The sequence below is a fragment of the Eriocheir sinensis genome, chromosome 31 (assembly GCF_024679095.1).
Source record: "Eriocheir sinensis breed Jianghai 21 chromosome 31, ASM2467909v1, whole genome shotgun sequence".
Lineage (NCBI taxonomy): Eukaryota > Metazoa > Arthropoda > Malacostraca > Decapoda > Varunidae > Eriocheir > Eriocheir sinensis.
In genome coordinates this window covers 847816-872317 of record NC_066539.1, presented here as the reverse complement: position 1 = coordinate 872317, position 24502 = coordinate 847816, and the positions used below count along the sequence as shown (strand labels likewise).

The window sequence follows — 24502 nt, the reverse complement described above, 5'->3', positions numbered from 1 at the left end:
GGGGTCTGATTCACTTATTAGAGTGAAATTCTATTGTGAAAAAGTCACAAATTTGTGTCACTGGCAAAAATGAAACTAGTAATATAAGTTTTGCCACCATAAAATATACACAAATAGATAAATATGAAAGCTCACGAAGTCACAATAAGTGGCATTATCTACTTTGCGCAGTATAAATATGCTATTTAATGGAGGCGGTGGCTGAGTGGTTAGTGTGACAGCCCCGCGTTCAGGAGCTCCAGGAGGGACACGGGTTCGAATCCTGGCCGCCGCACAGCTGAGGTTTTTCAGTCACCGCTGAGTGGCCTAAGACTACCCACATGCTGGCCTGAAGACCATCCATCAACCCAGGCTCTAGATAACCTCTCCAAAGAGAGGCTCAAGATGAGTTCCGGGGGGCAGCATGAACCAACGCAAGATGGTGCCACTATAAACACATGCCTGCACCAGAACAGGCTGGGCCGACCATCAGGCCCCATGGGGAAGAAGCCTTGGGCCAACCATCAGGCCCCACGCGGAAGAAGCCTTGGGCCGACCATCAGGCCCCACTGGGAAGAAGCCTACCAGCGCAATAGGCTGCGATGTAAAAATAAATAAATAAAAAAATAAAAAAATAAAAAAGTCTGATACCCTCAAAATGGTGTGCGCGCTCCCTCTGGCCTCGGAGATATACAGCCTCAACGTTACCAGATTGTCGTACTCAGCCGATTATATTTCCTGGCTTCCTTCCCCCCAAACTGTCTTCTGGGCTCCAATAACGAAACTAATTTATAGTTATCGTTAAAATTTAGATTCTGATGTTTCTTGGCAATAGTTAGGCGTCAGAAACAGGTAAATACTATGCTCTAAGTAAGACAATCTGCCAACGGTGGCTATACGTATTTTCATATTATTGTTCTGTTGTTTATTCAGTGTTGTGTTCAAGAAAAAGAATACTCGTAATTTTAGTTAGTTTTTGGTTATAAGGATTCTTTATGAAATACAATTATAACGCTACCTCCTCTATTTTAGGAAACGTACTGAATCCTGGATAGGCTCAGGTGATGTTAGGTGCGCCTATTCATCTCAATTAACTATGAGGACATGTTGCAGTTAGTATATGACAGGCTAGTGTCACCTCTGCTGCATCTCCTTACCTTCTGTGAATAGTTTGTTCAACACTGATTGATGTTTCAAGTAAATAATTACCTCTAGGAGCTGCTGCAGGAATATTGTAAGGAGGCTGTTGTTGAGGGACCCCATTTTGGTTGCGTCCACCTGATCGACTGTCTGGTTTGGCTCCCACCCCCCTACCCCACCCCACTACTGCAGGGAGTTGTGCAGGCTAATGAGTGAACCAAACACAGCTGAAACTTGTCAACAGTGGAGATAACTGGATACTCACTCCACCCTTGTTCAGCTCATGTGCTAATCAACTGGTGTTTGCTAGATCTGGCAGTATGCTTGTAGAGCAGACTGTAGCCTATAAGCTGATAGGGTAATGACTAGCAACTGCAGCATGAGCAGTACTTAAAGCTTGAGTTTCAATACCAACTAAAGGAGAAGCATGGGTGGGGTGGCCAAGACCATGGTCGCCAAATATGACTCAGGGGAGGCGGTGGCTGAATGGATAGCGTGACAGCGCTGCGTTCAGTATGACGCGAGTTCAATCCCCGCCCGGTGCCACCAAGCTGGGATTTTTCAGCCGCCACCGAGTGGCTTAAAACTACCCACATGCTGTCCAGAAGACCACCCATCAACCCGGACTCTAGATTCTAGGATTAAAGATGAGCTCTGGGAGGGCAGCATGAGCCAATGCAAGATGGCGCCACTATAAACACTCGCCTGCGCCAGAACAGGTTGGGCCGACCATCAGGCCCCACCAGGAAGAAGCCTTGGGCCGACCATCAGGATCCACCGGGAAGAAGCCTACTGGCACAATAGGCCACGACGTAAAAAATAAATAAATAAATAAATAAATAAAAAAAGGTGTTTTCTGGGGAGGGAGGGGGGTAGTAATTGCCAAATGGGAGAATGTGGTCGCAAAATGAGAATTGGGGTAATGACTGACTGAAGTCCTGAATGCAAATTTGCAAAATATGAACACGCCATATATAAAACTTTACTGTATAATATTCCCGGAGATCAACTGACAGCTAAGTACCTTATAGTTCTGGTTGGATCTTAGGTTTAGCCCTATGTAAGATCTAAGGAGTCTAGCAGGTAAGTTCACACCTTTGAATTCTTTCTTTCGAGTTAATGTGTGGTTCAGTGGGCTCCCTTAACCCGGTAGCAGCGACGGGCCAAATTTGTGGCTTCACCGTGTAGCAGTGACGGGCCAAATTTGTGCCATGATATTTACCCCCCAAAATAGATGATACATAATCTGATCACAAATGCTTTGATATATATTATAAAATGGTTTGTGTGAGGGGTGATTTTTCTCTCATTTTTCTTGCTTGGAGGGACCATTAAGAAACATGATCCCCGCTGCTACTGGGTTAATTTAATTTATTTCCAACACTTGCAATGCCCACACGTAATTTTGACACACTCTCTCTCTCTCTCTCTCTCTCTCTCTCTCTCTCTCTCTCTCTCTCTCTCTATATATATATATATGGTAGGTAGATGGCTAGAACAAATGAATATATTCTCTCTCTCTCTCTCTCTCCAAATACACAGCTCAAAAGAAAAAGCTTAACATATTCCTATTCTGTTCAAGGTATTTCTTTTTTATCAGGTGTTGAGAGCAATTATAAAACACTGGAAAATCAATAAGCTTTCAAATGATATACAATGCAATATTCATGAATGAAATCTTTATGGAAATATCAATGTTTTATTAATTTCAATGTTCAAACCTCTTACGTACAAGGAAGTCTGGATTGTCCACTGTGCCATATACAGGTAACTCTCGGTTTATGCGAGTTTGGTTTTCGGGTTTTTGAACTAACATGGGATCCAAATAAATGTTTAATTTACACGTTTTTTTTCACTTATACACGATATTTTAGGGAGTGGCCACCAGATATCTAACGCAACTGGACTCACACGGCGCCACGGCCACACAGCTGAGCTCAGTTCTTTTCGCACGCCACTTGAACAACAATACAGTACCCATGCTACCACGCTACTCAACAACAACAACAACACCCTCGCTGCTGTGCTACCACGAGGGGAAGGGCAGCCAGAGGAGGAACCACAAGAGGGAGAGGAGTCAGAGTGATACAGTAGGCAATAAAGGTACAAACCTACCTCTTGTTTAATTTATATTGTTTTTGATTTACGCGACCTCTTCAAGGACACAATACTCGCATAAATCGAGAGTTACCTGTACTGGGGCAAAGGGGTTAAACTTACTGATAACCATAAGCAGAGGCACAGAAGCCCTGTCCTCCATCCACTTGTTACCTTACAACACTAATAATCTTGTTATTTTCTAGAGAAAAATATAAAATACATATCAGGACCTTTATATACCTCTAAATTTTAAAAAGAAGTGAGGGATGAATGTTTTTGATGACTGTTAGAAGGTCATAATCTGATAAAAATTGACAACTATTGCTCTAGGGCCCCAACTATTACTCATAACAAAATATTGTGCACCCAAAACATTGAATCTGCATAAACAATTCCATAAGCTTCATACCTTTGTTTCAACATCTGGAGTAACTTCCTCCATATGAGCACTGCTGTCAACATCAGGCTCACCATAATCCTTATTCTCTCCTGCTTCACTGATGTTTGCACCAACACTATCACTATCAACGTCCTTTTTAGGAGAACTCTGCAAAGCTTTCAGACTTCCTTTAGGAAGGTTGGGGGACACTTCTGTGGCTTTTGAGGGAGACTGCTGCATGGACTCATTGCACAGACCTCTCTGAACCTGAGCACCTTCCAGTTCACGTTGCCATTCCTTGCGAAAGGTAGCCAGCACAGCTTCAGGGTCCTGCAAAGACATCATGGAAACAAATATTAAAAAATGACACCGACTATAAATTCGTAGTAACTGAGGAAAAGGAAAGTTTCGTTCAGTCGGCGCAACATCTGTGGTCATATGCCGGAGAGAGACAGAAGGGGAAGGAATTATAGGAAAAGGGAACAGATCCCAGGAGACGGGACACAACCAATGATTAATACCTGGTACCCATTCACTGCTGGGTGGACAGGGGCGTAGGGTATTGGAAAAGCCGCCCAAATTTTTCCACTCCACCCGAGAATCGAACCCGGGCTCTCTCGGTTGTAGTAACCATAGCTGGGCATTATCGCGATAAGTTATCGTGATACTTTATCACTGATAACAAAATTGGGATATCGGCCATCCGCTACTTATTTTAATATATATCGGTATCTTCGTTACTTTTGTAACCAAACTAGCGATAATCGCTACTTTTTCCCGCCTCTCAGAAAAAAAACCCGTTGTCTCCTCCCTACTGCGCATGCGTGGTTATTTTTTGTTACTCAAAAATCAATATATCAAAGAGAAAAATCATTTAACTTTGCCCCCAAAATTATTATTCACTGCCTCAAATTTGATATTCCATATTCGTTTGTGAGCATGCCATGGTATTGAAGGCACCCGGTGAAGTGTTATTTGGTTTCCCATCATCGAAAAGCGCACACTGGTCTCCCGTGAACTGCGCATGTTGAGACCAGTAAGCGTAGCCTTGTACAGTCTCACAAAGCTTTTTATCACATTAAGAGTTGCTGGAAGGCTGAATCAGACAAACAGTACCACCATCCTCGCTGTTTCTAGAACGACACTCTGTACATATAAATACAACTCGTACAGAGTGTCATTCTAGAAACAGCGAGAATAGTGGTAGTGGTACTGTATGTCTGATTGAGCCTTCCGGCAACTCTTAATTACGGTTAAAAAGCTTTGTGAGACTGCACAGGTCTACGCTTGCTGGTCTGAGCTTGCGCAATTCACGAGAGACCAGTGTTTGTAAATAAAAGCGCCAGCTTTTGACGGTGGGGAAGCCAAATAACACAACACCGGTTCAGGCGTTTCTAGAATTACCGTCCATATGTACGTGTCAACGTGTGGTTTTAAGGTTTTGTAAGTTTTCCAAAAATACAGATGATGAAAATTTGAGTTCATCTATGTTTTTTATTTGAAATATCAATATAGTATCATTTTCGCCTATCGGACTTATCGTTAGCTAGTATTGGAATTGTGGATTTATATCGGTTATTGCCTACATTTGCGTTTCCAGTTAACGAATATCGGTTATCACCGTTAAGGTTTTCCATTATCAGTTATCGGTTATCGGGAATAAGGTTTTTTGTTATCGTGCCCAGCTATGGTAGTAACGGAGGGAAACTTTGAATTTTAATGGTAGGCAATGCCTGCTAATAGACTTGTTTGCTCAACTTGAGGTAACGATGGATTGGAAATCTACCAGCCCAATATGGTAGGGCAGTGAGGTTGAATTTTCAATGTGAACAGTATTTTTGATGTTACAGCCAGTTTAAGTACATATACATTTCTGTGCTCCAAAACAACTGGCATCATGTTATGACGCCACCACATGACAGCAGCACTCCACTGCTCCCGGCTGCAGAGCACCAACCAGTCAAGCAGCCTCTCCACAGTACCATCAACGTGCATTACCACTACTACCGCAAGATGGCCAGGAATCCTCCTTCAGGTGATGTGATAGGTTCAGTGTGTTTGTGAATAGATAAGTTGTAGTCTATAAGGAAGAAGTGGATAGACAGGGACAAGTGGCTTATGACAACAGGCAAGTGATATGTGTAATGAAATGTATAGCTAGACAGATGGACGAACTCATAGAAGAATAGGTAGAACGAGGTATATGTCATCCTTTCCCCACACGAACCAAGCATTCGCTTGTCAGTTTCGTCAACCTAACACCCACCTCCCACAACACTGAACTCGACTCAGTCAATCTTTATTAATTATTTTGTATATATGTACTATTATTGATGAAAGAAGTACTGGTAGGCTAAAGCCTTGTTATATTTACTTGTGCCATAACTAGAGGAGGTCAAACTGTAAATTTTGGTTTACAGCATCCTGCCATTTTTTTTCTTGTTGTTGTTCCTTTTATTTCATTTTTGTTTTTTCAGAGAAGTCACCCTTTTCATGAAGGGTGGCCCTACCTGAAACAATGAAGCAAGTTTGCAATAGTTCATGATCATGATCATCTCATCGACGCCTGCTCCTAGGAACTCCCACCAGGGGATGGCCATGGCAGAAGAGCTTCCAACTTTCTCTATCCAGACACTCCCTCCTTGCCTGCTAAAAGTTTCTCATGGATCTTTCCCCCCTCTCCCTAACGTACTCTTGCACCTTATCTCTCCATTTCACTGGAGGTCGTCCTCCAACATTCCCTCCCTCAATCTCACTCACATACACCCTCCTGGTCATCTTACTCTCCCCCATTCGCTCCATGTGGCCAAACCACTTTAAAGTCTGTCGCTCCACTTCTTCCACCACTCCACACTTCTTCCCTTCACCCCTGCGACACATTCCAAAACACTCATACACACTTTCATTACTCACTCCATCCATTCTACTCACACCACATACACTCCTCAAATAACTCATTTCCACTGCCTGCACTCTAGACCTCTGACTTTCATTCCAGGCCCATGTTTTGCTTGCATATGTGAGGGTTGGTACTATTATTGTATTTCTCAAATCCCTCTTTGTTTGGTTTACGCGTTTTTGAAATAACGCGGGGTCCAAAATCCAAATAGATGTTTAATTTAGGCGTTTTTTTCACTTATACGTGATATTTAATGGAGTGGCCACCAAATGTCTCACGCAACTGGACTCACACGGCCACACAGCTGAGCTCAGTTCTTCCCGCGCGCCACTGAACAACAATACAGTACCTACGCTGCCACTTCTTCTTCTTCTTCTTCTTCTTCTTTTGACCTGTGCCGCTTTGTATCGCTTCTTAGGTCCTCCTTCTTTCGTTCCGCTTTTCTTCTTTTTCACTTCTACACACTTTTCTTTTCAGTATACATCACTTTTTTAAGCACTTCATCCTGAAACTTAGGTTTTCTGTCCTTTTCTTTTCAGATTTATTTGCCTATGTGCTTTGCTATTTTCCACTAGTACACTTTTCACTCCACTTTTACTGTTCAGATCTTTTTTTCCAAACACATGTCAAGAAAATTTTTGTGTGAGGTATTAATTTCACTGCTTCCTCCTTACTGCCATATAGTCCTAACACGGTACTTACTCCTCCGTCTTCCTCCTCCATTCTGCTATGCCACTCCTCTATCCCAATAATTTCCACTACTGAAGCCAATAGCCTTTGCCTCTCCTCCTCATACCTGTCACAGGCCACTATCAGGTGCTCTATTGTTTCCTTTTCCCCTATACACAAGCTACAGTTTTGGTCCTGCTCGTCTCTGCTTCTCCCCTTTACTTCTAGAGTTCCAGACCTTGCCTTGAACAGCAGCTTACTCCCCCAGTCTCCCCGGTACCAATTTTCTCTTTCAGGCTTTTGTTTTCTCTTGTACCATTTTAAAGTCGACTTTTCTGCTGCTCCTGCTTGCCATTTTTCCAGGCCATTGGTGGCAATGCATTTCTTGATGTCCTTAACCCTCATTCTGTTCCACTCATTTTCAAGATTTTCTCTCCTCTTCCATCTAGCTATTTCTTTTTTCCATGAGGATGTTGTTCTGTCCTCTGTTATCACCTTTTTTACCCATCTTTCTTCACTTAGTCCTTCGATTTTCTTCATAAATCCCATCTTGCCCTTTATAATTCTCTCCTTAAATGTACTCCATCCCATTTCTCCCCTTAAGGCCTCTACTGCTGTGCATCTAGGAGCACCCAGTCCCCATCTGCCCATGGTGTTCTGCACTTTTTCTAATCTTGCCAGGTCACCTTCCCTGTACTCTGTTATTTCTGACCCGTATAGGCAGTATGGCACCGCTATCCCTTTCCACATACTCCTGCCTACCTCGTATTTATTAATAGTCCTGCTGCCTGCGTTCATGATCATGCCCACCATCCTCCTGGCTTTTCCTTCGTTTATTTTCCTTTGTTTCTCTCCTCCTACTCCTTCTTTGCTGACTTCCAATCCCAAGTATGTGTACTTCTCCACTCCCTCTATTATGATGTTTCCCAGGACCCACTGGCTATTGGCATTGTTGTTAAATTCTATGGCCTTACATTTCCTGGCACTGAATTTCATCTTCCACTCCCTCCCATACTCGTTGGTAATCCTCAGTAGCTCCTCCATATCTGCCTTGTTTTCTGCCATGAGTACAATGTCATCTGCATAAGCTAAGCACCCAAGTTTTCTGTCTCCTACTCCTACTCCTTTTTCTGATTTTCTGATTTTCACCAGGAGTTCTTCTACATAAAAGTTAAACAATGTTGGTGACATCACACATCCCTGTCTCACTCCAACATTGTTCTCCATCCAGTCCGTGGTGGTGTCTCCCAAAGTGAATTTTACCATATTTTCATTGTACATCTCCTTTATCACCTCTGCCACTTTGCTATCTATTCCAATGTGCTTTAACAATTTCATTAGCTTGCTTCTGTCCACTGTGTCATATGCCTTTTCAATATCTATAAATATCAGGTACAGCTCTTTTCCTTGCTTCTTATTTCTGTTTATTATTTCTTTAAGAACCAACACATTTTCCAGCCCTCCTCTTCCTTCTCTGAATCCACTCTGTTCTTCTCCCCACGCCTTGGATTCTTCTGCCCACATTTTCAGCTTTTCATTCAAGATTTTTCCAAATATCTTTGCCATGATGTTCATGACTGAAATGGGCCTATAATTTTCTATTTCCTCCTTAGGTTTCCCTCCTCCTTTGTGAATCAGTGTTACTCTGCTTCTTTTCCAGTCTTGTGGGATCACACCCTCCTCCAGTATTATTTGGAACATTTCATGCAGGATATGTTTGAGTCTTTCTCCTCCATATTTTATAAATTCACCGAGCACTCCATCCGCTCCGCCTGCTTTTCCATTCTTTATACCTTTTAGTGCTTTTTCCACATCCTTCAGTTCAACTGTAACACAACCCATTTCTTTTTTGTCACTGTATATTGTTGGATCTCCCGTTTGGTTTTCCTCAGTGTTGGTCTGCACTATGCTCCTCCAGTATCCCTCTATTGCCATTCTTATCTCTTCATCGTTGCTGGTTTCTTTTCCCTCTATCCTCAGCTTCACTTCCTGGTTCGTTTCTCTACCTCTTAGGTTCCTCCGCAGTCTTTTCCATCCCTCTTTCTCTCTTTCTCTTGGAGGCATCTCGTTCAGTTTCTGAGCCTGCTCCTCCTCCCATATTGCTATCTTCTTACTCATCAGTATCTGTGTTTTCTTTTTCTCCTTCTTATAGGTGTCCCATGCCTCTTGCCATTTTTGTCTGTACTGTTCCCCTTGCTTCGTCATCATTTTGCTCAGGTCTCTCTGCTTCCTGTTCTCTTTTTTCCTGGTGCTCCATGCTTCTTCCACCTCTTTGTCCCACCATCCTTTTAGCCTTGTCTTCCCTTCTTTGAATCTTTTGTTTCCAACATTTTTCTTTGCTTCTTTTAGTATTGTTCTTTTTATTCTTTGTTCCCACTGGGTTATTGTTGCCTCCCCTTTCTCTCTGCATCCCTGCATTTGTTCATCCAGTCTCCTGCTATATGTCTCCCAGTCAGCTTCTGATAAATTCCACTTTTCTCTCCATCGGGTCTTTTTTTCTCCCCTTTCTTTCTTCCCTTCACCACAGGTTACCCCTATCAGCACATGGTCTGAGATGTCAATTTCTTCATTTTTCCAGATCAAGCACTTCTTTTTCATCACTTCTTCATTCACTAAAATGTAATCTATGGCTGACTCTGCACCTCTGTCTCTCCATGTAATAGTGTTTTCCAGTTCCCAGTTTTTAATTTTTAATTTTCTATTTTCTGCAAAATCCAGGATCATCATCCCATTTATGTTAGTTCTCTCATTATTGAGCCCAATGTGTCCGTTTAGATCTCCCATAATCACCCACTTCTCCTTGCCTACTTCCATTCCGATTTCTGTCATTAGATCAAATAGTTTCTTGTTTTCTTCATAGTTTTCTGGTCCCTCCACTCCCATATACACCACTGTGATCCACCACACTTCTTTCACATCCTTGATTTTTACCGTGATAATATCTCCTTTTCCATGGGTCAGCCTGTTTTCCATTTCTTTGCATAACTGCACTTCTGACATACTCCTGCCTTCTTTCTCCTTCATTATTACTCCCACGCTACTCAACAATAGGGGTGGGCAGGTACCGGTACTAACGGTACCAGCAATACGGTACGGTACCGGTACCAGACTGCTCGGTACCGGTACCAATACTAGCCAGCCCCTCATGGTGTCCCTCATTTCTTCCTCACACGAGAGAGGCTGAGAATGAGTGCCCGAGTGGATATCTCGGTTCTGGTGACACGCGGCATGCAGCTGTTTGATGTGTGGGTGTGGTTGTGTGGTTTGTAAACAATACAAAAGGCGGCCGGGCTGGGATTGCGTGAAATAACTCCTCGTACAAGACTCATGATGTACAGTTTCTGATATCACATTCACCCCATTATTCTCACTAATATTAATAATTAATAATGAACACATTGACATTTTTTTCCAATATGATTTTTTATGTAGCCTGTACTGCTCCTTAGTCATACAATCTTAAGCCACCTGTGACATCAAGATCAAGATCATACAATTGGTTGGAGTAGGTAGGTGGTTGGAGTAGGTAGGAAGACACCTACCGAACGGGCGCAAGCCACTCCCGGTGAGGTATATATGGGAGGTGAGAAGGGAGCTGAAGCCCTCCAAAGACCCTTCCCATGTCCTCACTAACCGTTTCCCTATTGTCTCACCAACACCGGAGAGTAGTTCAGCATGCTCTCTAAAGACAGATCCTCTCTTTATCCACACCACACTACATTCACATAACATATACACCTTTTTCCAAAATTCAAAATTCAAAATGGCTCAATTCAGCAATGCCTCGGAGTCCCCGCCTGGGACCACAAATTCCCAGGGAGGACTCCCTTCTGGCTGCCGACCCGAGAGGTGTCTCGATAACTCCTCGAACCTCTTTCTTCTCAATTTCTGCAACATTCGCGGTCTTCGCTCTAATTTTCATTCTGTGGAACATCATCTCTCCTCCTCTAAACCTCACCTTCTCTTCCTTACCGAAACACAGGTTTCTGAGGCTACTGACAGCAATCTCTACTCTGTTCTCTCCTACTATCTCTATCCTAAATTTCAATCCAAAGCTTGAAGTTGCTCCTACGTGAACTGACATCACTTGCTCTCGTGCCCACGACCTTGACTCTTCTGAATTTTCCACCATCTGGTTAAGACTTCACTGTCATTCTATTACTAAATACATCTGTGCTGTTTATCTCTCACCTAACTCTACCAACTTTGTAAAATTCTTTGACTATTTGAATTCTAAAGTGGAGCACATCTTGACCCACTCTCCCTTCGCTGAAATCTCCATCCTAGGAGATTTCAATGTTCACCACCAGCTTTGGCTTTCATCCTCTTTCACTGACCATCCTGGTGAACAGTTGGTCCAGCACCCTACACGTATTCCTGACCGTCTTGGAGATCGGCCCAACATTCTAGACCTCTTCCTTACCTCAAACCCTTCTGCTTATTCTGTCAAACTGTTCTCTCCGTTGGGCTCCTCCGATCACAATCTTATTTCTGCATCCTGTCCTATCGCTCCTGTACATCCTCTGGACCCACCGAAGAGGCGATGCTTCTGGCATTTTGCTTCAGCTCGGTGGGACGACCTGAGGATGTACTTTTCCGATTTCCCGTGGAATGATTATTGCTTCCAGGATAGAGACCCCTCTGTGTGTGCTCAGCGCATCATAGAGGTGATTGTCTCTGGAATGGAGGCATACATTCCTCGTTCTTTCTCTACTCCTCACGCTAAAAAGCCTTGGTTTAATCACGCTTGTTCTCGTGCTGTCAATGATAGAGAGGTAGCTCACAAAATATACCAGAGCCTTCAAACTAATGCTAATTATGAACTTTACATTTCTGCCTGAAATCGTGCCAAATCTATTCTCCGAATAACCAAAAACTCTTTCATTAATAGAAAATGTCAAAACCTTGCTTTCTCTAACTCTTCCTGTGACTTCTGGCATCTAGCCAAAACATCTCCTCCAACTTCACTTCTTCATCTTTCCTCCACTCCTCAGTCCTGACGGCAACACTGCCGTCTCATCTATCTCTAAGGCTGAACTCTTCTCTCAAACTTTTCTAAAAACTCCACTCTGGACGATTCTGGGCATATTCCTCCTACTCATCCCCCTCTGACTCCTTTATGCCTGTTATAAAGATTCTTCAAAATGATGTTTTCTATGCCCTCTGGCCTCAATCCTCAGAAGGCTTATGGACCTGATGGAGTGCCTCCTATTGTCCTTAAAACTGTGCCTCCGTGCTGTCACCCTGCCTGGTCAAACTCTTTCGCCTCTGCCTGTCAACATCTACCTTTCCTTCTTGCTGGAAGTATGCCTTCACACAGCCTGTACCTAAGAAGGGTGACCGCTCCAATCCCTCAAACTACCGTCCTATTGCTTTACTTTCTTGTCTATCTAAAGCTTTTGAATCAATCCTTAACCGTAAGATTCAAAAGCACCTTTCCACTTCTGACCTTCTATCTGATCGCCAGTATGGGTTCCGCAAGGGCGTTCTACTGGTGATCTCCTAGCCTTCTTAACTGACTCTTGGTCATCCTCTCTTAGCCGTTTCGGTGAAACTTTGCTATTGCGCTGGACATATCAAAAGCTTTTGATAGGGTCTGGCACAAATCTTTGCTTTCTAAACTACCTCCTACAGTTTCTATCCTTCTCTCTGTACCTTTATCTCCAGTTTCCTTTCTGACCGTTCTATTTCTGCCGTGGTAGACGGTCACTGTTCTTCCCTAAATCTATTAACAGTGGTGTCCCACAGGGTTCTGTCCTATCTCCCACTCTTTTCTGTTGTTCATTGATGATCTTCTTCCAAAACGAACTGTCCTATCCATTCCTACGATGATTCCACTCTGCATTATTCAACTTTTTTAATAGAAGACCCACCTTCAGGAACTTAACGACTCAAGGCTGGAGGCTGCAGAACGCTTAGCCTCAGACCTTACTATTATTTCCGATTGGGGCAAGAAGAACCTGGTGTCCTTCAACGCCTCAAAACACAGTTTCTCCACCTATCCACTCGACACAATCTTCCAAACAACTATCCCTATTCTTTGACAACACCCAGCTATCACCTTCCTCAACACTAAACATCCTCGGTCTATCCTTAACTCAAAATCTCAACTGGAAACTTCATATCTCATCTCTTACTAAATCAGCTTCCTCGAGGCTGGGCGTTCTGTACCGTCTCCGCCAGTTCTTCTCCCTGCACAGTTGCTGTCCATATACAGGGCCTTGTCCGCCCTCGTATGGAGTATGCATCTCATGTGGGGGCTCCACTCACACAGCTCTTCTGGACAGAGTGGAGGCAAAGGCTCGTCTCATCAGCTCTCCTCCTCATACTGATAGTCTTCACCTCTTAAATTCCGCCTTAATGTTGCCTCTCTTTCTATCTTCTATCGATATTTCCACGCTGACTGCTCTTCTGAACTTGCTAACTGCATGCCTCCCCTCCTCCCGGCCGCTGCACTCGACTTTCTACTCATGCTCATCCCTATACTGTCCAAACCCCTTATGCAAGAGTTAACCAGCATCTTCACTCTTTCATCCCTCACGCTGGTAAACTCTGGAACAATCTTCCTTCATCTGTATTTCCTCCTGCCTACGACTTGAACTCTTTCAAGAGGAGGGTATCAGGACACCTCCTCCCTAAACTGACTTATCTTTCGCCACCTCTTTGGATTCTTTTTAGAGCAGCGAGTAGCGGGCTTTTTTTTTTATTATTAATGTTTATTTTTTTGTGCCCTTGAGCTGTCTCCTTTGCTGTAAAAAAAAAAAAAAAAAAAAAAAAAAAAAAAAAATGGCGCCCGACGGAAAAACGGGATAACAGCAAGGCATGGACAATCTTCCACAGATTTAGTCTTTGTATAGTAGTTATTAGATCGCCCTGTATTCTATGGTAACATATTATAGGACAGTTACGGACTATGAAGGATTATAAACAATAATAAAGGTAAGTTTGCCGTTGTTATTGGATAAGACGAAAAACAGACCCTTAAAAACATCCCAAAGAAGAAAAAAAATCATTAAAAATTTGTACATTCAGCGTATAACGCGCAGGGCTAAGCTTTCAGGCATTTTTTATGTGAAAAAATGCGCGCTATACGCCGAAAATTACGGTATTTATTTTTCGACTGAAACCTACCTCTTGTTTGATTTACATTGTTTTTGAATTACGCGACCTCTTCAAGAACGCAACACTCGCGTAAATCGAGAGTTACCTGTACCACCTTTCTTTCTTGCAATGCCCTTTCTATTGTCTCTCCTGTACCACCATGCTTACACATAACTGATCCGAGGTACGTAAACTCATTAACACGTTCCCCACGTTATGGCAAGAGCTTGTCCCGCTCCCCTTGTGATTCCTTCCTTTGTCTATTACATCAGTCTCCCACGCGCCACCATAGCCCACCAAAGCGAGAGGAGGTGAGCGTCATCTCAACTGGCTGAGAAATGTCAAGAGCAGCAGAAAAGTAGTGGCTCACCAGTGGCCCAACACATCACACAATAATAATATATAGTAAGAGGAGGTAGGAAGACACCAACCGAATGGGCGTGAGCTACTCCCAGTGAGGATGTATGGGAAGCGAGGAGGGTGCTGAAGCCCTTCAAAGACCCTTCCCATGTCCTCACTAACCGTTTCCCTTTTGTCTCATCAGCACCAGAGAGCAGTTCAGCATGCTCTCTAAAGACAGTTCCTCTCTCTTTCTACTCCACACTACATTCACACAACACACACAACTTTTCCCGAAATTCAAAATTCAAAATGGCGAAAAATAACACTGCCTCGGTGTCCCAGCTGGAGGGGGGGACCATAAATTCTCCCAGGGAGGACTCCCTGGGATAAAATAAAAAAATAATAAAAAAAAGTCCGCTACTCACTGCTCCAAAAAAGAATTAAAAGAGGTGGCCGAAAGAAAGATCAATTTTGGAAGGAGAGGTGTCCTGATACCCTCCTCTTGAAAGAATTCAAGTCGTAGGCAGGAGGAAATACAGATGAAGGAAGATTGTTCCAGAGTTTACCAGCATAAGGGATGAAAGAGTGAAGATGCTGGTTAACTCTTGCATAAGGGGTTTGGACAGTGTAGGGATGAGCATGAGTAGAAAGTCGTGTGTAGCGGGGCCGCGGGAGGGGGGGAGGCATGCAGTTAGCAAGTTCAGAAGAGCAGTCAGCGTGGAAATATCGACAGAAGATAGAAAGAGAGGCAACATCGTGGCGGAATTTAAGAGGTAGAAGACTATCAGTAGGAGGAGGAGAGCTGATGAGACAAAGAGCCTTAGACTCCACTCTATCAAGGAGAGCTGTGTGAGTGGAGCCCCCCCACACATGAGATGCATACTCCATACGAGGGCAGACAAGGCTCCTGTAAATGGATAGCAACTGTGTGGGGGAGAAGAACTGGCGGAGACGGTACAGAACACCCAACCTAGAGGAAGCTGATTTAGCAAGAGAGGAGATATGAAGTTTCCAGTTGAGATTTTGAGTTAAGGATAGACCGAGGATGTTTAGTGTTGAAGAAGGTGACAGCTGAGTGTTGTCGAAGAATAGGGGATAGGTGTTTGGAAGATTGTGTCGAGTTGATAGGTGGAGAAATTGAGTTTTTGAGCCATTGAAGGACACAAGGTTCCTTCTGCCCCAATCGGAAATGATAGCAAGGTCTGAGGTTAAGCGTTCTGCAGCCTCCAGTCTGGAGTCGTGTACTTCCTGATGTGTTGGTCTTCTACTGAAAGAAGTTGAATAATGCAGAGTGGAGTCGTTGGTGTATGAGTGGACAGGACAGTTTGTTATGGAAAGAAGATCATTGATGAATAACAGGAAGAGAGTGGGTGATAGGACAGAGCCCTGTGGAATGCCACTGTTAATAGATTTAGGGGATGAGCAGTGACCGTCTACCACCGCAGAGATAGAACGGCCGGAAAGGAGACTGGAGATAAAGGAACAGAGAGAGGGATAGAATCCGAAAGAGGGCAGTTTAGAAAGCAAAGACTGGTGCCAGACTCTATCGAAGGCTTTCGATATGTCTAACGCGACAGAGAAAGTTTCACCAAAACGGCTAAGAGAGGATGACCAAGAGTCAGTTAAGAGAGCAAGAAGATCGCCAGTAGAACGCCCCTTACGGAACCCATACTGGCGATCAGATAGAAAGTTAGAAGTGGAAAGGTGCTTTTGAATTTTCCAGTTAAGGATTGATTCAAAAGCTTTAGATAGACAGGAAAGTAAAGGTATAGGGCGGTAGTTTGAGGGATTGGAACGGTCACCCTTCTTAGGCACAGGCTGTACAAAGGCATACTTCCAGCAGGAAGGAAAGGTAGATGTTGACAGGCAGAGACGAAAGAGTTTGACCAGGCAGGGTGTCAGCACAAAAGCACAGTTTTTAAGGACAATAGGAGGCACTCCATCAGGTCCATAAGCCTTCTGAGAGTTGAGGCCAGAGAGGGCATAGAAAACATCATTTGAAAGAATCTTAATAACAGGAGTCAGAGGGGGGATGAGTAGGAGGAATATGCCCAGAATCATCCAGGGTGGAGTTCTTACAGAAAGTTTGAGCAAAGAGTTCAACCTTAGAGCAGATGAGACGGCAGTGCTGCCATCAGGGTTAAGGAGAGGAGGGAAAGAGGAAGAAGTGAAATTGGAGGAGATATTTTTGGCTAGATGCCAGAAGTCACGGGAAGAATTAGAAGAAGCAAGGTGTTGACACTTTCTATTAATAAAAGAAGTTTTGGTAAGTCAGAGAATAGATTTGGCACGATTCCGGGCTGAAATGTAAAGGTCATAGTTAGCGGGAGTTCGAAGGCTCTGGAACCTTTTGTGAGCTGCCTCTCTATCGTTTATAGCATGAGAACAAGCGTGATTAAACTAAGGCTTTTTAGCATGAGGAGTAGAGAAAGTACGTGGAATGTATGCCTCCATTCCAGAGACAATCACCTCTGTGATGCGCTGAGCACACACATAGGGGTCTCTCTCCTGGATGCAGTAATCATTCCACGGGAAATCGGAAAAGTACATCCTCAGGTCGTCCCACCGAACTGAAGCAAAATGCCAGAAGCACAACCTCTTCGGCAGGTCTAGAGGATGTACAGAAATAAAGAAAGGTACAGAAATAAGGTTATGATCGGAGGAGCCCAACGGAGAGAACAGTTTAACAGAGTAAGCAGAAGGATTAGAGGTAAGGAAGAGGTCTAGAATGTTGGGCCTGTCTCCAAGACGATCGGGAATACGAGTAGGGTGCTGGACCAACTGCTCTAGGTCGTTGAGGAGAGCAAAGTTGTAGGCTTGCTCATCAGGCTGGTCAGTGAAAGAGGATGAAAGCCAAAGCTGGTGGTGAACATTGAAATCTCCCAAGATGGAGATTTCAGCAAAGGGAGAGTGAGTCAAGATGTGCTCCACTTCAGAGTTCAAATAGTCAAAGAATTTTACATAGTTAGTAGAGTTAGGTGAGAGATAAACAGCACATATGTATTTAGTAATAGAATGACAATGAAGTCTTAGCCAGATGGTGGAAAATTCAGAAGAGTCGATCAAGGTCGTGGGCACGAGAGCAAGTGATGTCGTTGCGCACGTAGGCGCAACATCCAGCTCTGGATTGAAATTTAGGATAGAGATAGTAGGAGGGAACAAAGTAGAGGTTGCTGTCAATAGCCTCAGAAATCAGTGTTTCGGTGAGGAAGTGAAGGTGAGGTTTAGAGGAGAGATGGTGTTCCACAGAATGAAAATTAGAACGAAGACCACGAATGTTGCAGAAATTGATAAGGAGGACGTTCGAGGAGTTATCAGGACACCTCTCAAGTCGGCAGCCAGAAGGGGAGTCCTCCCTGGGGGAATTTATGGTCCACCCCCCCAGGTGGGGACTCCGAGGCAGTGTTTTCGTTCGCCATTTTGAATTTTGAATTTCGGGAAAAGGTGTGTGTGTTGTGTGAACGTAATGTGGTGTAGAAAGAGAGAGGAACGGTCTTTAGAGAGCATGCTGAACTGCTCTCTGGTGTTGATGAGACAAAAGAGAAACGGTTATTGAGGACATGGGAAGGGTCTTTGAAGGGCTTCAGCACCCTCCTCGCTTCCCATATATCCTCACCGGGAGTAGCTCACGCCCGTTCGGTAGGTGTCTTCCTACCTACTCCTAGGATAGTCGTGGATGTTACGAGAAAATTTCTCTGAATGAAGGCTATGCTGCAGCAAGAAACAAGGCATGAAGAGTCTCAACAAACTGTGACCACTGTGATGATAAGCCATTTTTTTTGTCTTCCTTGCTTTACTGAGAAACATAGTGTAGAATAGTGTGTTTCAACAGGTACTGAGTCATGTCAGTCATTATTATGTGAAAAAAAAAAAAAAAAAAATGTTAAAATATAAAAAAACATGAAAATGATGTTACTTTGGTGTAGATAGTGTTTCAGGTACTAAGTCATGACAATCATAATTATGTGGAAAAAAAAAAAAATTTCTTTCAGTTATAATAGTGTGTTTCAACAGGTACTAAGTCATGCCAGTCATTATTATGTGAAAAAAAAAAAAAATTAGTTATAATATAAAAAAAAAACATGAAAATGATGTTACTTTGGTGTAGATAGTGTTTCAGGTACTAAGTCATGACAATCATTATTATGTGAAAAAGAATTCTTTCAGTTATAATGAAAAAAAAAAACAGGAAAATGCTGTTACTTTGGTGTAAAATATGGTGTTTCAGGTAATAAATCATGCCAATCATTATTATGTGAAAAGGAAATTAGTTTTGTTAAAAACAAACAGTAAAATTATGTTAATTTGATATTCCTGAGACATTTTTTTTTTTTTGTGTCAGCAATTTTTCTTGCAGTTTATTAATATACTTTGGATGGCAATGATATGTGAGTGTTTCATTTAAGCCTTTGTGATCAAGAAAACAAACAATCCAATTACATATTAGCCTAGAAAAGGGATAGAAAATATGCTAATTATCAAGTTCTGAATTTTTTTATTTTTTGGCCACCAGTGGAACAATATGTACCAGAACATAATCTGATATGGTACACTGGTGAACCAACATGCGGGTAACGTGTTAACCTCCTCCATTTCTTCACCATTCAAAATTATTTTGCATTCTCTTTCACATTCAATTCCCACTCTATATGGGCATACAAAATCCACAACCTCACTTCTACTTCACTCACAAACCATCAATTTACTTTTGTTGACATTTACTTTCAGCTTTCTCCTTTCACATACCCTATCAAAAATGCTGACCAAATTTTGTGGGTCACTTTCATTTTCTGCAATGAGCACTCTGTCATCAGCAATAAGATTGAATTCAGTACCCACTTCCTTCCCTCAGCGTACATTTTTACTCCAACTTCCCCAACTTTGCCCTTAATTTCTCTAATAACACCATCCATGTAAATACTGAACAACCATGGTGACATGATGCACCCTTGCCTCAAGCCCACTTTTATCTCAAAATGTTCACTTGTTTCTCCACTAATTTTAAAACATGCAGATGCATCCTCATAGAAAAACTTCATTGCAGTAAGCAGTTTTCCTCCCACACCATATATCTTTAAAACACCCCACAATGCCAGCCAATTGACTCTGCCATAAGCTTTTTCTAAATCCATGAAGGTAGTGTATAGTTCTTTTCCTTTTGCTAATATTTTTCTACTACCATCCTGAAGGCAAATATCAGATCCACACATTCCCTTCCCTTCCTGAAGCCTCCTTGTTCTTCACTGATTTTCTCTTCGTTAAGTCTTTGCACCCTCTCTATTATGACTTTTCCATATACCTTTCTGGGTGTACTCAGGAGACTTATACCTCTATAGCTCCCACATTCCCCTCTCCTGCCCTTCCCCTTGTAAACTGGGACAATGATGGCTTTCGTCCAGTCTGCTGCACCCCCCCCCCCCCCATGCTACTTCATATATCTTTACCATCCATTTAACAACTACATCTCCTCCACACTTCAACATTTCTGCTGTGATTCCATCAATTCCTGCTGCCTTTCCATTTTTAATCTTCTTATTGCTTGATTTACTTCTTCATATGTTAATACTTTTTTCTTCATATACTCCTCCTCTACCTCCACTCAAAACTGCTGCTGTTACAGCTGCTGGACGCCCATCATCAAAATTCATTAAGTTTTTTAACTATTCTCTCCATCTCTCTTTCACAGTTTCCCCGTCTTTCAAAATCTTTCCATTCTCATCCATAACTTCATTTATTTTACTTGGGGAGATATTTTCTGCATTCCTTTCGTTCTTTACTTCTTTCCAATGTGATTTTGTTTCCTTTATATTTTTCATTTAGTCTTTTTCCAAAGTCTTCATCAACTCTCTTCTTACTTTCTTTTATTGCTTGTTTTAATTTCATTTTGCATTCTCTATATTTCTTTTTCGTTTCCCTTTTTATTTGCTCAGCCACATTTCTTTCTTGAGTTTTCTTAAAAAGTTCCTTCCCTTTTCTCTTTTACTATCCTCCCTATCTCTTCTGTCCACCATGAATTTCCTTTTCTTTTCAATCCCTCACCACTTTCATCCCTTACACTTTTTTGTTGTAGCTAACATTACTTCTTTAAATGTTCAAAAACTTTTTCAATATCTGTACTATCTTTTGCACTTTCCCATTTTTCATTTAAGGCCTCTACCATTTCATGTTTATACTCCTCTTTTATTTCTTTTTCCTGTAATTTTTCTAACTTTTCTAACTTCAATATTTCCTTTTTTACTTCACTTTTCTTTTCAAACACCCACTTTTCCTTCAGCCTTAATTTTGCCAGCACTGGAAGATGGTCAGATCCATCAAACATTTCTCTTACTACCTTTGCGTCACAAATATCGTTCCTAAGTCTTCCATCTACTGCCACATAATCAACCAGTCCTTTCTGCTCATAATCTTTCCCCCTCCTCCACGTGTATCAGTGGATATTCTTGTGCTGAAAGAAGTTGATCGCTAGGAATAGCCCCATAGCTGGGCGTTATTGCAATAAGTTATCGCGATACTTTATCGCTGATAACAAAATCGGATTATCGGCCATCCGCTACTTATTTAAGTATATATCAGTATCTTCGTTACTTTTGTAACCAAACTAGCGATAATCGCTACTTTTTTCCGCCTCAGAAAAAAAAACGTTGTCTCCTCCCTACTGCGCATGCGTGGCCCAGGCGCCTGGTGTTGTATGAAAAAACTTCAGGGTATGAAATATCTTTGGTGAAGAGATTTCATGCTTAGATCTTCAACATTAAAACACTAGGTTTTTTTATGTTAGACTCAAAAATCAATACCATAGCTTCTCAAGTTTCGCACTATCCGAGTTTCACGATTCTCAAGTTTAGCGCTTAGTCCTAAATTCTTACCATCACGACTTTTGCGCATTACCGCCACGAGTTTCATGTTGCTTTGACATGTACGGGTCACGTCTACCTACCGTCAGCGTTATGAGTGCTGCCTTAAAAGGCGGTGTCCGACCATTGGAGCTATGGGCAACCGCAGTTGCCCGTATGCCCAACCGGGAGCGAGTTGTTGGTTGTCCGTATGAATGGAAAATGGTTGTGAGTACGAGCTTAGGTACGTGAGTACCGAACGGCTGCATGTAAACAAACAGACGACGGCAGTGGCTGAGGAGTGAGGAGCAGTGGAAGATGGCCCACCACGAGACTCGTAAAATGGACTGGCAGAGCTGCTTTGCTTACTACTTGAATAACAAGATAAGAGAACACCTCGTGCTGTGGAACCACAGTCCAAAAATCTTTTTCTCAAGTCTATGGAAATTGTAGATCTGGTGTTGTTTTCCTTTTCTTCTTCTTCTTCTTTTGACCTGTAATGCATGGCAGAGACGGTGAAAAGTAATAGTGAAAAATAGCAAAAGGGCATAGAAAAGCAAAATCAGGGAAAGAAAAGGACAGAAAAACACCTAAGTTCAGGGTGAAGTGTATAAGTGTGCACTGTTAAGTAACTAAGGGCCACTTTCACAGTCACTTTGTTTGTTTTGATCGTTACCAATGGCGGCGATCGCCGCTTAGTATTTCACGTGAAACTGGCCGATGGGGTAGTGGCGGCTGCAGACGAAGCGAGAGATGTTGAGAGTGTGTGGTAAGTGCGGGGCTAGGCTAACCCCGCAGCCGCCACTACCCATCGGCCAGTTTCACGTGGAAATACTATAGCGGTGATCGCCGCCATTGGTAACGATCAAAACAAACAAAATGACTGTGAAAGCGGCCCTAAGTGCATGTTGTGAAGTATAAAAGTGTGGAGAAGGAGGACCTAAGAAGCGATACACTGCGTTACAGGTCAAAAGAAGAAGAAGGTCCACTACACTGGCCAGTGTTGCGAGAAATATCTCCCCGATGAAATTAGTCTTTCTGCTGTCCACCACGCATTAAAAGTATTAATTTGCCTGGTTTTGTTCTAGTCTGTCTGCTTGTGATCTTTGTGAGTGGTGAGGGAAATATGGAAACAGTAAGCAAGTTGAACCTCTCTGCGAGCTATTTTGCGGCGGCGGCAGCGGTTTACGTTCAATAGGCATTGAAAAGTCAATCATGATATTAGTGATTTCATGATTTTCAACAGAAAGAGTTAGCAGATTATTTCATAACACACAGAAAACCACCAGAAAAATATAGGTTTGTCCAACTGTCCCATGGGTGACCATGAGCGACCGCCCTTACTTTAGCAGACGACTCAACGTGGATTACAAGTGTGTATTCAAAACTGCCATCCAAGTGTAAGGCAGCCGCCTTCAACTGCGGCTTAAAAACGAACTGTTCTTACTTCCTATTTTCTGCCTATTAACAAGGTACGTATTTTGAGATAACAAGGGAGTAAAGTCGAAAAAATTGGGATAACAAGGGAGTAAAGTCGGAAAAATTGGGATAACAAGGGAGTAAAGTCGAAAAAGTTATCATTTTCCATGGGTCGGAACCAATAAGTGCTTTTATATGGATTTCAATACCTCGAGTTTTGCGATCCTCAAGTTTAGCGCCATACCTTCGGAATGAAACAAGCGCGAAACTCGAGAGGGTATTGTATATCAAAGAAAAAATCATTTAACTTTGCCCCAAAAATGATTATTCACTGCCTCAAATTTGATATTCCATATTCGTTTGTGAGCATGCCATGGTATTGAAGGCACCCGGTATTGTGTTATTTGGTGTCCCATCGTCAAAAGCTGGTGCTTTTGTTTACAAACGCTGGCCTCTCGTGAACTGCGCATGTTCAGACCAGTAAGGGTAGACCTGTACAGTCTCACAAAGCTTTTAACACATCAAAAGTTGCTGGAAGGCTGAATCAGATATACAGTACCACCATCCTTGCTGTTTCTAGAACAACACTCTGTTAACATAAATAAAACTCACACAAAGTGTCGTTCTAGAAACAGCAAGGATGGTGGTAGTGGTACTGTATGTCTGATTCAGCCTTCCAGCAACTCTTAATTATGGTTAAAAAGCTTTGTGAGACTGTACAGGGCTACGCTTGCTGGTCTGAGCTTGCACAGTTCACGAGAGGCCAGTGTTTTTAAACAAAAGCGCCAGCTTTTGACGGTGGGGAAGCCAAATAACACAACACCGGTTCAGGCGTTTCTAGTATTACCGTCCATAGGTACGTGTCAACGTGTGGTTTTCAGGTTTTGTAAGTTTTCTAAAATACAGATAATGAAAATTTGAGTTCATCTATGTTTTTTATTTGAAATATCAATATAGTATCGTTTTAGCCTATCGGACTTATCGCTAGATAGTATTGGAATTGTAGATTTATATCGGGTATCGGTTATCGGTTATCGCCTATATTTGTGTCTCCAGTCAACGAATATCGGTTATCACTAATAAGATTTTCCATTATCAGTTATTATCGGTTATTGGGAATAAGGTTTTCTGTTATCGTGCCCAGCTATAAATAACCCCATCTCAGCACAGACGTCCACCAGCCACTCTACATTTTCATTCTTCCCAGGTATCCCCCATTTTCCCACCACATCCATCACCCACTTTAGCATTTATATCTCCCATCATAATAAGTTTCCTTTCTTTCTCAAAACTATACATTCACTTCCTCCCAAAATGCTTCCCTTTCCCTCAGTCCTTTTTTACTTTTCACATATACTGGTGCATAAATACACACCCACGCATACTTTACTCAACCTACTTTTCCTTTCACCCACACAATTCTTGATCCCTTCCAACCATAGTCAGTCACACCATTCCACACTCTTTCAAACATCACACTAGCCCATCCTTGCTTACTCCTGCTATGGTTAACTTTAGGAACAAAACTTTCCCAGTCTTACCTAACTCACCGGTCAAAACCTCCTAACCTAACCCTATGGTAACATAACTTATCCATAAATTAACTGAGTCCATCCTAACCTTACCCAGCCTAACTTAACC

The 24502-nt window shown here is 42.5% G+C and overlaps 1 protein-coding gene across 5 annotated transcripts in view; it reads right to left on the bottom strand.

The window, feature by feature from the left end:
* The window catches only part of LOC127005780 (F-box only protein 9-like), a 172449-nt gene that overhangs the window by 100724 nt on the left and 47223 nt on the right, over positions 1 to 24502 (bottom strand). For all 5 annotated transcript variants that reach the window (XM_050874876.1, XM_050874877.1, XM_050874875.1 and 2 more), the window contains one exon: positions 3629 to 3928. In XM_050874876.1, the coding sequence (XP_050730833.1) occupies positions 3629 to 3928 (300 nt within the window). The remainder of the gene's footprint in view (positions 1 to 3628; positions 3929 to 24502) is intronic.